This window comes from Chlorocebus sabaeus, chromosome X (assembly GCF_047675955.1).
Source record: "Chlorocebus sabaeus isolate Y175 chromosome X, mChlSab1.0.hap1, whole genome shotgun sequence".
Lineage (NCBI taxonomy): Eukaryota > Metazoa > Chordata > Mammalia > Primates > Cercopithecidae > Chlorocebus > Chlorocebus sabaeus.
Window position 1 is genome coordinate 43,158,562 of NC_132933.1, and position 14,737 is coordinate 43,173,298.

The 14,737-nt window shown below is 49.7% G+C and overlaps 1 protein-coding gene across 13 annotated transcripts in view; it reads right to left on the bottom strand.

Moving 5' to 3' along the window:
- Positions 1-14,737, bottom strand: part of TMEM164 (transmembrane protein 164) — a 189,472-nt gene that overhangs the window by 8,907 nt on the left and 165,828 nt on the right. For 10 of the 13 annotated variants that reach the window (XM_007992555.3, XM_007992561.3, XM_007992560.3 and 7 more), the window contains 2 exons: positions 9,360-9,460; positions 3,074-7,640 (listed from right to left, as the gene is read on the bottom strand). In XM_007992555.3, coding sequence (XP_007990746.1) covers positions 7,434-7,640; positions 9,360-9,460 — 308 coding nt within the window. In that variant the 3' untranslated portion in view covers positions 3,074-7,433. Of the gene's footprint in view, positions 1-3,073; positions 7,641-9,359; positions 9,461-14,737 lie in introns of those variants that run through there. The other 3 variants (XM_037989024.2, XM_073013459.1, XR_012091916.1) reach the window with 3 other exon arrangements.

The window sequence follows — 14,737 nt, forward strand, 5'->3', positions numbered from 1 at the left end:
AGAGGGCAAGTGTGGAAGGGAGCAGAGAGGCCTGCTGGCTGGAGCAGTGGTGGGGCTGAGAATAGGTTGTTGGACAGGAGAACAGCTCTGTGACTCATGCTACTGGCCCTGTTTCCTAGCAGAGATGTGTCAAGGAAGCATCCACCCCCATTGCAAAGACCTGCCTCGGTGTGAAATGCAGAGATTACCAGCTGGCTGGGATGCAGGAGTTATTGAAAGTTAAGAAGTCAGCTGTGGAGGGCATCCAGTAGCCACAGGAGAAGCCTCTCCCTACTGCCTCCCTGGCTCTTAAACCCCTTTGCCCAACAGCTCAGACATCCCAGGTGTGCAATTCGGATGCTGGGCAGAGTGCTGACTGTGGGGAGGGTGGGTTCAGGCAGTGACAGAGTCCTTGACTTTCGACTACGTCGGCCTTGCCTGTTGCCAAGGTTAGCAAAGCACACATCCTTTGATTAAATCATTGCATTTGCCAGACTGACATCAGTGTATTTCTGTCCCTCCACTGGCATTGGCAAACCAGGACAAGGCAAAAGCTCATTGGGGGATCAGGCTGTAACCATCTCAAGCTGCTCCCTACCCATCGGGGGTGGATGACACATTCCATGGGCTGGTGGGGCTTTTGCCATGCAAACACCAACTCTGTGTGCCTCCAGGGAAGGAAGGGGTGACCCTGGTGGTGAAGAACAGCTATGGAGGATATGGAAAAGCAGTTGGACACCTTGCCCAGAGGTCCAGGGAAGAGTCAGGTGGAACAGTTGCCGTTGGTCTTAGAGCTTTTCCCTCACAATACTGCCTCCTTATCCAGGACACCAACTACACAGAGCCCTGCAGAGAAGCAGGATGGGGCCCCTCGGCAAGGAGCTTGAGGTGCCTGGGCAAACAAAGGCATCCCAGCCCCATCCAGGAGAATTCATGGGATGGGCATGGCTTATGAAGCCTAGGGTTCTCCATCAGAGAACAGTGGTACCCCCTACCATATTTTAGCACTCAGCTGGAAGATCCTTGTTCACTGAGCACTTTCTTACGGAACGGATCCTGGACCAGGGGCTGGAGGATGAATCAGATCCCACCTGGCCCTCAAGGAGCTTAACGTCTACAGAGGGAGAAAAACCAGTAATGAATCACGTAAGGCGGGGGGGGGGGGGGGGGGGGGTGGCAAATGGTGGCCAGAGTTAGTACCAGGTGCTGTAGGAGCAAAGTGGACCAGCACCTAACATAGCCTGGGGCTTGGGGAAGACTGCAAAGAGGAGCTAACCTTCGTGTGGAGGCCTTAGGATGAAACGGGAGAGTGGGGAGCTGAGAAAACAGCACAAAGGAAACAAATGGCAAGGACCTGGGCAATGGCGGCATGCCAAAGGGGAGTACGATTCCACCGGAGTGAAGGGTCTCTGTGCATGCTTCTTTTGGGAGTGTGGGGTGGAGGAGATGTGGCTGAAGATGCTTACAGAGCCCAGGGCTTGTGTGTTACATGAAAGAGCCTGGGCTTTATATTCTAGAGCAAGGGGTGATGCAGATTTGCATTTGAAAAGACTGTGGCCTGCAGGAGGGAATACAGACTAGAGTGGGGATGGGCATGGTGGTAGGGGCAGATGCACTGCCCAGGGTAGGGATGGCAATGGCCTGTGTCATTGTCTTTTTTAGCTCTCTTCCTAAAAAAGAACACATGGGGAAAGGACACGAACCAACTCTCCTCACCTCCTCTCCACCAGCCTCTTTCCATCCTTCCCCTTCGCCTGGCCCCCTTTCTTCCTGTGCCTTTCAGCTCTGCTTTGAGGCTGCTGCTGACAGGCCATGATTCCTCTGCTTTCTGCACTTGTGGGCCTCCCCTTTCTCTCTCAACTTCCACACCACTGCCCGGCTCTCTTTCCACTTCTATAAGGACCGGGGGCCCCTGGGCAAGGGTCTACCCAGCAATGCCAGCACACTGGAAAGGCAGTGGAAGCTGGTGGAGAGTGGAGAGCATGTGAGTTTTGGGGTCTAACAAAACCAGTTTCCAATTCCAGCTCCTCCATTTATGAGTGAGCCTCCATGTTCTCAGTTTCTCCCTACCATACAAGGACAGCATTGCCAGTCAGCTAATTACTTTGATGGAGATTCTAAGAGGTAACGGGAGGGATTTAGCTCCATGCCTGGCAAGCAGTTGGAGCTACTACTTTGCTGATAAAGAACCTGAGGCAGCAAGATAAGTGACTTTTTTAGGCTGCTAATCTTCTAGTCCACGATTGCAAGTCCCTGCCTCATTCATAGCCTGGGTGCCCAACCACTGGCAAATGAGGAGATCTACCTGCACTGGCTGTTAGGTCTGGCTAGCTGTACAAAGACTGCCCAGGGTAGGGATGGCAATGGCTTAGGTCACTGTCTTTTTTAGTTCTCTTCCTGAAAAAGAACACATAGGGGAAGAACACAAACCAACTCTCCTCACCTCCTCTCCACCAGCCTCTTTCTGTCCTTCCCGTTCGCCATATCTGGCCCCCTTTCTTCCTGTGCCTTTCAGCTCTGCTACCCCTCCCTATCTGGCTACCTCTCCCCTCTAGAAACAGCAGCCCAGGCAAAAGCCTGAACAGGGCCTCTGTCCTGTGTAAAAGGGCCAATCACAGTCATCATGAGCTGCTCAGCAGGTAGCCTTGGAAAAGCAGGTCTGCTTCCAAAGGGTAAGGCTATCTCGTTCATGGTCCAGCCCATGCTGGGTGCAGGACTGTGCTGAGAAGTGCTGGTGCAGAGCTGACCCTCAGGAAATTTGGGTTGAGTGGGCCTGAATGTGTTTGCCTTCTCCAGCTCAGTCCTCCAGCCTAGCCCAGTGCACTTTGGGTCCCAGAGAGCCCAGCAAATGTGCCTGGCAGACAAGCCCTCTGCTAAGAGCAAATGGCCTGCTGGGTCCCTGGCAGAAGTAGGCAATGTGTGGGAATTCAAGGCCAACCAGCCACACAGCTCCCAGGACAAAGGTGTGCTGAGACAGCCCAGCTGTCCTTTGAGGGTCTTCCACAGCACAGAGGGCCAGAGGCCCCTTTTGTCTATTTTTCAAAGCAGAGGGCCTTCTAAGAGGGTTCTGGGAAGCAAGGCCAGGACTCCTGGGTTCTCATATATCTTTTAATAACAGTAAATTAAGAAACATTATAACAGTAAGCCCCATGGTGAGGGTTCCTTTTCATTCAAGGATCTTCAACAACAGAAACACCTGAGACTAAAATTCAGAATGCTAAGTACACAAATTAATGACTATTTATTTCCAAAGGCGACTGCAGAAACCATTTCGGTACAATCAAAAGGTTTTACAAGACAGAGAAAACATATTACAAAATGCCCCAAGAGGTGAGCAAACTGGTGGGGGCACAGAGCACTCAAGAGCCAGCCTGACAAAAATCCTCAGCCTGCTGCTGTTTAGGGAGAGTATAAAGACTGGTTCTAAGGGCAGCCACTGTATGGGGGTTCAGGGGAGACAGTGAGGGGTCTGCCCAGTGCATAGCAATCCCAGCTGGGAATTGAGGAAGGACAGGGGTAGGGGAAGAGGGGCAGAGGCATTTGCTAAGCTCCTGGCAGAAACCATTACAGATCAGCCTATCATATTCTCTTCACTACAGTAATACCAATATAAATGAAAGATTCTTTAAAATAGAACACAAAATGGACACCAAAAGAAAGAGTTTTCAAAACAACAGCTTTGTTTGAAATGACTTTCGTTTTGTTTTGTTTTTCATGGGGTTTTGTCTGTTTCTTGCCATGAGTAGCAAACCAGTGTACAAAAATGTCACAGACAAGAGCAACAAGCGACTAGGTTTTCCTGAGCCCAAATCAGCCCACTCTATGTACACAATAGGAGGGCTGCCTCCCTGTCATTGACTCTACCCACCACAGTGCAGGCAGGATGGGCCGTAGGGGGAGCTCCTTCCCAGCCTGGGGCTTTGCCAAGGAGCCCACAGGGGCCTGCAGGAGACCCTGCATAATCAGCATCAGTGTCTTGTCTAACAGCATCACACATGGTCCTTTTTTCCTCCTCCCCTACCTCCCCTTCAGTAGAAACCAGTAAGAAAATTCTTTTCAGGAGGGGACAGATGACTCTGGGTCAACGTCTACAAATCCAAGGAAGTCTTTTTGGCAGAGGGAGGGGGGAACAGGGCCCTTCTGCCCTGAGCCACCTCGCTCACCCCCAGGGCACTGCCCTGCCCCAACACCAGTGCACAGAGACCTGCTGACAACTTGCTCTCTGTGGGGAGCTGTGCCCACTTCATAAGACACCGAATTACCAATGATCACACATATAAAAACCCCAACAGAGGCTACAGCAAAAGGGATGATCTGACAGCTAGACTGAGGTACTGTACGGTAAAGTTCGCCGATCACCCTGGTTAGCCCGGCGACCCTGCAAGCAGCTTCTATGAATGCGATGAAGTTTGAGGAGAGAGAGAGAAAGAGATTGCTGACTTGGGGAGACTGAGTCTGTGGCTTCAGAACCCTGCATGCCTACACAGGCTGACAGAGGAACGCGTTACTGTTGTGTCTCTGGGAGGAAGATGGGCCAGATCATCTTTGGTGTACAAAACCAAATACTGAGGGCAGGGAGGACCAGAAGTAGGCGTGACTGGGTCTCTGCTATTTCGAGTGGATGCCACCAGTTGGCCAGCTCCACAGACTGTTCTCGGCCCATATCCCTGGCCAAGGCTACCTGGGGGCTGAAGGGAGCACTCTTTTCCCTTCCTGAGGCCATTTGAAAGGAAACTGCCCTCTTCTACAAATACCCTCACACACGCGCAGAGCTCCCACACGCTGGCAAATGACACATGGAAACCTGGCTGGGGAACTGGCTTGGCACTGACAGGAAAGCCCTGAGGAGGAGCTGGGAAGACAGCCCCACTGGCCACTGGGTGTGCAAGCTCCAGCTTCTCCCTCAGTCCTGTACCAAAGCCGGGGCAGTAGAGGGCCGGCACTGCGCAGATATGAGAGCTACTCTATAAGGTGGGCTACCCTGTAAGGCAGGCTGCCAGGAGTCTGCTTGGGTTGCTTCTCTCCATGTTGGCTTGGCCCAAGATAAGAGTAAGATCCACACCAGTTCAGATGCTTGCTGCTCCCCAGTGCCCCAAATACAGGCCATGGCTCCCTGTGAAGCCTATAGACTGGGCCCCCTCTGTTCTTTTGACCTACATGTTTCTGAGCCAATCTGGCCCCCAAAAGACCTGCATGCCCCCTTTACTTCTTCCTTCCCCTGACAGGTGGATCTGTCTCTGGCTTGGCCATGCCAAGTATGTGGCTTTTGCTTTCTCCTCTCCTTCCAAGCACCAGAAAGTGCCCTCCAGAATGGGGTGCTAAGCTGTAGACAGAGCGAAGGCAAGCATGCCAACATGGGGAAAGCTCGAGCAACCAGGCAACCTGTGCCATGCCACAGAAACGAGGAGGAGCAGAGGGCGTACACAGGCACACCCCTATGACATTCCGCAGCTAGTTCTCAGCTGAGGCACAGATCCTCTGCTGGCAGCAACTCCAAGTTCTGGTGGAGGACAGGCCAGGCCCCCAGGGGCTCCTCCCACAATCCCCTTCCAACTTCTCCTTTTGTAAAGAGGCCAAGGGGCACTGAGGCGTTGTGCATTTCCTCATCAGCAATTCCCACATGTAGCAGTTGGATGGTGGGCAGGGCCAATGCAGCCATTCAAGAAGCGCCTCCACTGGAGGGCCACTGGAGGGTGAGAGGCACTAAGAAAAGCTTGGCCCTGCCTTCAAAGAGGGCAAAAACAAAGCTTACACATCAAAAGGAGCTCAGGAGAATAAGAGCACTTGGTGTTCTCCCCTCCTGCTCCCCAAGCCCTGGGGATTGATAGCCTCAATGCCTCAGGCCTCTGCAGAACGACCGTCCCTCCCAGGGTGGCTTCCCATCGGTCCATTTGCTAAAATTATGACCACTGAGGCACCGAAGCTCAATGTAGTTGAACATGGTCAAACTGGAAATACTGGAACCGGCCTAGGTCAACTGTATTGCCCAGAGTTGGAGAGGGGAAGGCAGGCTCACCAGACAAAGTCACCAAATGATCTTTCCTGTTCTTAAGCAAATCTGTTCCTAGTGGGAGTCAATGAAGAGTCAGCAATGCCCGGCCACTTCCTGCCTGCTCGAGGTCTGTGCATAACTGAGCTGAAGTCATTCAACAAAAGTTTCTCCTTGTGGAGCACCTGAACCTCCACCCATGAGGACCTAATTCCTTGGCAGCCCCCTTTCAATCTAGACATAAGATTTTGGGGTAGACAGGATGAGGAGGAGGTGATGTCCCCCACACTAAACAATTCAGCACTGACTCTGGGTACACTGCAGAAACCTGGCCCTAGGGAAACAACAGTGGCAAGAGCTATAGCTGCTCACACCCAGGATGCTGACATTCCCTGTAAAACCAAGACACAGATCTACAGGGTCTTCTAGAAATGGGCCCTGATGCAAGGATTCTCCAAACTCAAAAACCAATCAACCAGCCAATTCCAGCTCATTCTTCCCTGAAGCTGCCTGAGAGAGGGAGAGAGGGAGAGAGGGAGAGAGGGGGAAAGGGAGGGAGGGAGAAGGAACACATTTAAGGGGCACTCAAGATTAAAATCATATCTATTATCAGCATTTACCTAAAACAGAGTGTATGATTCAAATCACAGTTTTCTGTGCTCACTTCTGATTGGGATATGCATCAGTTCTCAACTCTCACAGGCAGAATTTACACAGGGTCCGGCCTAGTACTGTATATATCTTGACCCTCTCTTCACTTTGGATCTGTCATTGCAACAGGTCTCCAACCCTCTCAATGCAATCTAGCCCTTGGGCTGCGTGGTGCTCTCACCTCCCATCCCAGGCAGCATCCTGGAGGGAGTGCTGGTTGGCTGCTTACTTTGAGTCATGGGACGCCAGTGACCAGAATCTGGCTGGTTCTGTCTTGACCGTGAGCTGTGAAATCCCTCGGCTCTGGGCTTGCCGCTGGTATAGAAACAAGGCCTCAGTTCCCTGTGGTAAGAGCTGTGCTGGAGACTAAATGGGACGCCAGCATAAACCTGGAGGTCCCTGGCAGTGGAGAAATGAAACACAACGCAATCTCATTGCTTCGATGCCAAAAGAACTACTACTACTTGTTGTTCCCTTTCTCCTCAACCAGCTGTTGTTAAAGCACCGACAAGCAAAGTGAAACAGCCGCTCACTGCAATCTCCCCATGTAAGGCCACTAGGAGCAGAGAGAGAGCCAAAGGGAAGGAGGAAAATCCAGCGCCCAGCACTACACCCCAGGCTCAAGGAGACATCCTGGGGGGAAGAGCTGGGGAAGGAAGAGTGGTAGAAGAAAGGGACAGAAAGGAGGAAAAAGAAATACACCAAACATCCTACTGCCCTCTCCCATGATTTCATCAAGAACTGGGTGTTCTCCAAGTCAAGTCACGACTTGCTTCCTCAGGGAGAAAAAAAAAAAAAAAAAAAATAAGCACCTTCAGTCTATTTTCTTGGCTGGAAGCCGGAGCAAATCCAGCAGATATTTACACAAGGGCCCAGCCATGTATGAGAACAGGATGACCAGCTTCCCGTGGGTCATGGTCATGAGAGTCTGGTGTCCCGAGGCCCAGATGCGATACCAGGGGCCGTAGAATGGGTCTGAGATGGCCGGACACAGCATGTTGTTCAAATTCACTTCGGTGACCTGCAGGGACAAGGGAGGTAGAGTGAGCGTTCACCATCCTTAGGCTTTCTCTGGCTTCTGCCAGTTCAGCCATCTCTACCTAATGGGGGACTAGACAAGGAGGGATTGACCAATCCCCACCTGTTTATAAAGGGATTTCTTCTCTCCCCTTGGTTTTCTGAGTGAGTCAAGGCTAGAGGCCTCTGGAGGTGATGAGGGAGGGCTGTCCAGTGGAAAAGCTGTTCAGTTTTGCTCACGGTCTTGCCTTCCAGTTGGGCCCAGAACTTGTTGCCATTCCTGAGCATCTACTATGTGCCTGGTCCCCGGAGAGGTGTTGCAGGCTAAAAGTACAGCCCGCAGCGTGGTCCCTGCCTCCACGTAACTGGCAATCAATCAAGTGGGGGTGGTCAAAGGTTTACTACATCTGACCCCAAACCAGACAGGGCTCACCCAGCTTTATACACCATGAGGAGGTCTGAGGAGCATACAATATGGGGGCTGAGTACTCAGAGAAGATTTCATGACAGAAGTAGTACCTGAATGGACTCATGAAAGATGGATGGGGGTTTACGTTGAGGAATGGGGTGAGGGTTGCCCTCCTTGTAGGCAGCGTTGCCTGAGCATGGTATGTAGAGTGACATGAGCACACCGATGCCCCTGGAATCTGGGTCCCAGTGGAGAGCAGCGAGTGGTAAGGGTGTGAACTTTGTATGGCTTCCTCCTGAGAGCGCGGGAAGCATTCACACTGTTGGCAAGGAGCTCAGACTAAGCCCCCAGCAAACCAGAGCAGAGCCATACACCAGAATGAGGAAGAGAAAGTGACTGCTTCTACAAAGGTGTTGGGGACATCGGTTACACGCCCTAGTCATGCTAGGTCACGCGAGGTTCCACATGGCCAATGCTACATTACTGCCGCTTGCACACAAAACCAGACATGCCACACCTGCCCCAAGGACGGTCGCGGCACCTGCCTTCCAAAGCCCTTCAAGCCTGTTCACATTAAAGACGAGTCCTCACCACCTCTCAGGGAAGTTGGGGCTTTTATACCATGTCACAGAGAGGTGGAAAACTCTCTGCCCTCAAGGATGAGGTGACTCATTCAGAGCAGTGGCAGAGCCAGGACTTGAATTTGGGTCTTCTGACCCCCAGCTCCAGCCCTGAGCTCTTCCTACTCATTTTGCCACTGATATACACTCTTACACTCAGCAATTTTGGGCTCTGGATAACTCAGCTACTGAGTCCAACCATTCTTCATGACTCCAGGAAGTTCTAAACACCCCAGAATGCCACAGGATTTCCCCAACACCACACTTCCACTGGCCATGAAGCTCAGGGAATAGCCCAGCCTTCAGGGCCTATGAAAGGGACCAGGATGGACCCAAGGTCAGAAGACTCCCCCAGGCCAAGGGCCAGGGTTAGGGTCCTGCCTCCCCATGGGGTCCACAACAAACCACTTTCCAGTTGCAGCTCATTGTTTCCGACCCAAGTGGCCATGAGTGAAAGGCATCCTTGCCTCCCCAGGGATGAAAGAAACAGTCATTACTGAAAGACTCAGAAAACTCTTTGGAGAGGCCAAGGCTGTAGATCATAAATCAGCAATCCAGACACAACAATCTGACATCCTGGCCTTTAGCATCTTGTATTTTCAAAACAAAGTGATACGCCAGCGCCAACCAGGATTATCGAGATTTATGGAGAACTGCAAACAGAGGGGATAGAAGGGGATATAACCAAACTTACCAGGCCGAGGATCTGCAAGACGCTGAAGTGATAAAAGAACATGAGGCCAGTTGAGAGAAGAGCCCACCGGAAACTGCTGAGGGGCTCTGGAGTGTAAGCACCTGGAGGAAGAGAGGAGATAGTGAGATGGCAGGAATAGTGACCCACTTCACCTTTGCACCATGAGGGTGCAGGTACTGAGGTCACAGCTGCTGCCTGATGACTGTTCCTTCTACTGATCAGTGTCAACTACTCAAGAGATAGCCCCACTGATTAGCTGGGTACTCAACCCAAGCCCCTTCCTGCCCTCTGTCCTGCCACTTGTTTCCGGGGTCACTACAAAGAGAGGACTTTTTTCAATCATAAAAGTGGTATGTACTCATTAAAGAAAATTTTCACGAGTTTGTCTCTTTGGTCATTTTCTCTATGCCTCAGGATTTTCTTTTCTTTCTTTTCTAAATTAATATTTGCAATCTTACTGTATAGATAATTGTATAGCCTTCATTCCTGTATTTATTTCCTCATGTTTCTAAAGAGAAATGTCATTGAGGAAGTATGGTGTAGTGATTGAGAATGTTAACTTTGAAGTTAGATTTGAGTTCAAATCTTGACTCTACCGCTTACGGGCCATGTGAAAAGTTGTTTAAAATCCTCATATCTCAGTTTACTTGCCTATAAAATGGGGACAATAGTACTACCTACTTCTTAGTGTTGGAGGAATAAATGAAACAATACACTGAGAGCTCTTAGTTCAGGGTCTGGTACAATGTAAGTGCTCAGTGAGTGTTAGATGCTGGCATTATCATCATTATCATTCAAATAACTGAAGAATGTGCCAACTCTCCCCCAGGGATACCAAAAATGACGTATTTTACCTCTATCATTGCTAAAAAGTACCATCCCAGTAGGGCTGGATGTATTCCAGAGCTTGGAGAATGGGGGCATGGTTTATACGATGTTGTGGGTATCACTCTGAGTGGGAACTCAGAGTGGGGAATGCAGAAGAGTGAAAGACCTGGAACCCCCACCCCAAGCAATTAGGGGTGACATCACATCCTAGACTATTATTTTCCCAAGTCAGTCTTTCACTGATTCATCCATTCATTTAACAGTTATGAGGCACCCTGTGTATTCCAAGTCCTGTGCAAAGCTTTGAGGACAGGAAGATAAAGAAGGCAGGTTCCCTGCAATTGCAGACTCACAGTCAACAACTACAACATAGGGTAGCTGGTGGGATGACTGAGGTCTGCGCCACCTGTTATGGGAAAACAAAACTCAGCCAGGGGCACAAGGAATGCTTCTTGGTAGAGCAAGTATTGGTGCAAAGCCCAGAAGGACAAATAGGTGTTAAGGAGGAGCCTAGGAATTCCAAAGCATAAGCTTGCATGGAGGCAGACAAGAGTGGGGTAATTCAGAGAACTATGGATAACAGTTCCATGGGACCACAAGGGAGAGTGTAATGGGGCAGTTAGCAGGTACTAGACTCAGAGGTTGGCAGGGCTGGTCTGCTCCAGGCTGGGACACATAGGACCCGAGAAGCCATGCTGAGGGATTTGGGCTTCATCCCATGCACCAGAGTCACGAGCTCAAATGCCCCAACTCTCAGGCAGACAACTGGAAGCAGGGGTGTGACCAGGGCCTAAGAGACGCTAGGGGATGCTGGAGACTGTCAAACTGAAAAGCCCACACCCCTTCTAAAGAGGGCAACCACCACTCAGCTCCATCCAATCACTGCCCTGAAGGGATGTGGACCCAGAGTTACCAGTTTTTTTCACTTTTGCAAGAGAAGCCAATATATATGAACTTTTATGTGAAATTTCCTGATTTTCCAATGTTGGCAACTAATTCAAAATGTTTTTAAGAACATTTTGGACCAAGCAAAACATGTCTTCTGGATGGATTTCAGCCCATGGGTGGCCAGCTTTGAGCTCTGCTGTGGAGTCACAGAAAGCAGTCGAAGTTTTGAAGCAGTAAGGTGGGGTGATCACATGAGTGTTTGCAAAGGATCGCCCTGGCTGGCGTGCAGGGGATGGACTCAAGCAGACAGAGTCGAGGCAGGGAGGCTGGCAGGAAGATTGCTGCAGGAGCCCAAAAAGAGAACAGGATCAATGGCCTTGGAAAGCAACAGCAGCGAGGTTGGAGGAGAGTGGGGGAAAAATCACCGTGATGTGGAAGAAGATTGGAGAAGATTGTTGGGGAGATGGGGGTTGGTAAGGGAGAGGAAGGATCTTGGAAGACTCCCAGGGTTCTGGCTGGGGTATCACTGGGTTGATGGTGCCATTTATTGCAATGGAGAAGAGAGGAAAAGGCAGATTGGTACAGAAGGGAAATGATGAGGCCAAGTTTAGACATGAAATTGAGGCGTATGTGGAATATCCAACTGGAAATAGGTCTTTGGCGGCTGCCTGTCCTCTAAGACATATAGTGTGATGGGTAAGAGCGTGGGCAGTGGAGCTCAATAGGTAGAGGTTTGCAAATCCTGGCCCCATCATTTATCAACTTTGGGGCCTTGGGAAAGTCTCAGCATCTCTTGAACTTGGTTCTACTCACCTATAAAATGGGGTGGCACTGCCTAATTCACAATATTGTTGGACAGATGAGATGAGATAATATACCGTAATTACAGTATTGTATCTGGGATTTAGCAAATGCTGATTATTTTCATTGTTATATGAGTCACGAACTCAGTGAAGAAGATGGGGGCGAGCATGGAGATGTAGGTGTCATCAGTACACAGTGGTAACTGAAGTCATGGGAACATACGTAGAAAGAGAGAAGGAAAAGGCCAGAGGCAGAATGCCAAGGAAAACCATGTAAGGAGAGCATGTGGGGGAGAAGAGAAAGGAGACTTTCTTCAGTGACTAAAGTGGGGACCAGGGATGGGGGCTCTTCTGTGGAAGAAGCTCAGGCTTGCTTTAGTATCAAGGCATATCTGAGTCAGAAGGCCCTTTGCAGACATAGATATCATTCCCTCCATTTTACAGATGGAGAAATTCCAGGTTGGACGATGGGCAATGTCACAGTCAAAGTCATAAGAGTGGAAGACTGGAGAAATGAACTCTCATATACTGCCTGGGGACTCACTAGGGAGCTCAATGCTCCTGTTGCCACTTGTGAAGACCTCCAGCACACAAGTTGGATTGTCTCTTCCCTTGTCTGTCCAACCCTCTAGACCAAGTACAACTCAGGGTCAAGGACCATGTCAGGCCACTTCTGCATTCCTAGCATCCAGCACAGTGCTTGGTGCGTGCGTGAAAACGCACTGAGCTATGCCCTTAAGGCATGCACACATTCCTGTCTGCTGAATGAGTGTGGACTGGGCACCGTGTTGTCACCCTGGTTGCGGTGGGCATACAGGGGAAGAGGAGGCCTGGAGGACAGACGAGTGCTTAGGCTGCCGCTCCTCCCACTGCTGGAGCCCCCAGTCCTGTTGTCCTGGGTGCCCCCTCCCATCATCCTCTCTGCTCGGTGCCCCCTATTGGCAGATGGGCAGCGAGGTGGCGGCTGCAGGAAAGCCCGTGGGTGTTGGCGGGGATGTCCTCAGCCAGGAGGCAGCTCTGCAGCCAGCCCTGTTATCATGCTCCTCCCCTGTCTTGCCCAGTGCTGCAAAGGGAAAGGAACACTCACAGATACTACCGGGGACTGTTTCTCAGTGCTCTCACTGCCCCTTGCCTAAACTCCCACTTTAGTAGCATTCATTCTGTGCCACATCATCCATCCCATACCAGACTGTTAGTTCTCTGAGAGGCTGTTTCTGAATTACCTCTTCACGTCCAGCACCTGGTACACAGTGGGCACTCCAAAAGTAATCACTGCTTGGATGACTTAATGGTATAGACTTCCTGGAGAATCATAAAATTATAACTCTTTAGCTCAAAAATACTACTGTGTGGACCACATCAAATACCTAAAAACTCCAACAAACCACTCTAATTTGTGCAAAGATATTTACACCTGTACTATCTATAATATTGAAAAACTGGAAACAAACCAAGTAGGGAGATGTTTACATAAACTATGGTACGTCAACATTGTGCAACAGAGTCCACTACCATTCAAATGACAGCCAAACTATGTATCTGTCTATGGCTGGTAATGGCAAGGACAAAAGACAAAACACCAAGCAGTACACGAATGGCAGAAAATACAGCTTAGTAGTTTAAAAACAAAGGCCTTGGGGCCAGATAGCCTTGGGTTTGAATCATGGCTCTGCCACTACCCACAGGAGTGACCTTGGGCAAATTTTGCTGCCCCTCTAAGCCTGTTTTCCTGTTGGTGGGCTGAGGTAACATTTACCTCTAAGGGCTGGTGAGTGGAAAAAGAGAGATAAAAGTATACACGACAGCTATCCTGGCATGCAGATGGCTGCTGCTATTTTTTATCATGGCAACCACAACCATCCAAAATCTTACAAAAGACTAGAAGAGGATGGGGACTCTTCTAAAGAGGTGATCTCTATGAAGGGGGACTTCCACTGTGGTTTCCACTGCCTTTCACTGTTATTGATTCTTTCCATTGAAAAGTTGATCAAGTATTCAATTTTTTTTTTGAAAAAAATAAAAAAAGAAAGTACTCTGAGAATAGATGATCCAGTCTACACGGATATATGCAAATTGTATGCAAACACATATCATTCTCTTTTCTGTATGCCTGCATGTGGCCCTTGAGAAAATCCCAGTGAAAAATCAGTTTTCTTCTAAAAGAAAACAGAAACTTCAGCACTTTCAAAAAATTAAACATATAAAAAACCTTTTCCTACTTTAAGAAAAAATGTGACCTTTTTTGCTAGCATCTTATATCCCAGGAAGAGAGAAGCATGTCAGCTGTAAAGGTAGGGGGAAACCTAGATAATAGCTTTTTCTAAAATCGATTTCTGCCAGAAGCGAGTTTTATGAGTCCTGGGAAAGAAGTCAATTGCACCAGCAGCAGCCAAGACTGATCCCCACAGGCCTCCCAGGGGCCCCTTTTCTCATCCTATAATCCCACCAATGAAGGACTTATACCAAGGAGATGAGACTGGGCAGTGTGGCATCCCCCTCTCCAATCTTCTTCCTGCTTCCTTCAACTCACTCACTTATTCATGGTACCTATTCACTCAACATCTACAGAGTCCACATTGGGAGTAAGACTCCATGCCAGACAGTGGAAAGAAGGAGGCAAAGATAGTCCCTGCTCTTGAGAACTACCTGTGTTTACAAGTGAATGATGCAATGGTGTAGTAAGGTAAGTGCATTAAGTAACAGAGACACTGAAGAAAAGTAGCTGGAGAAGATGACAGTTGAGGTGAGCTTTGCAGAACCAGAAGGGGTTGGGATAGGGCCTTGAAGGAAGGAGGGTAAACTCCAGGCAGAGGTTATAGCCTGAGAAAAGGTGTGGAGACATGAAACAGCATGCTGTTT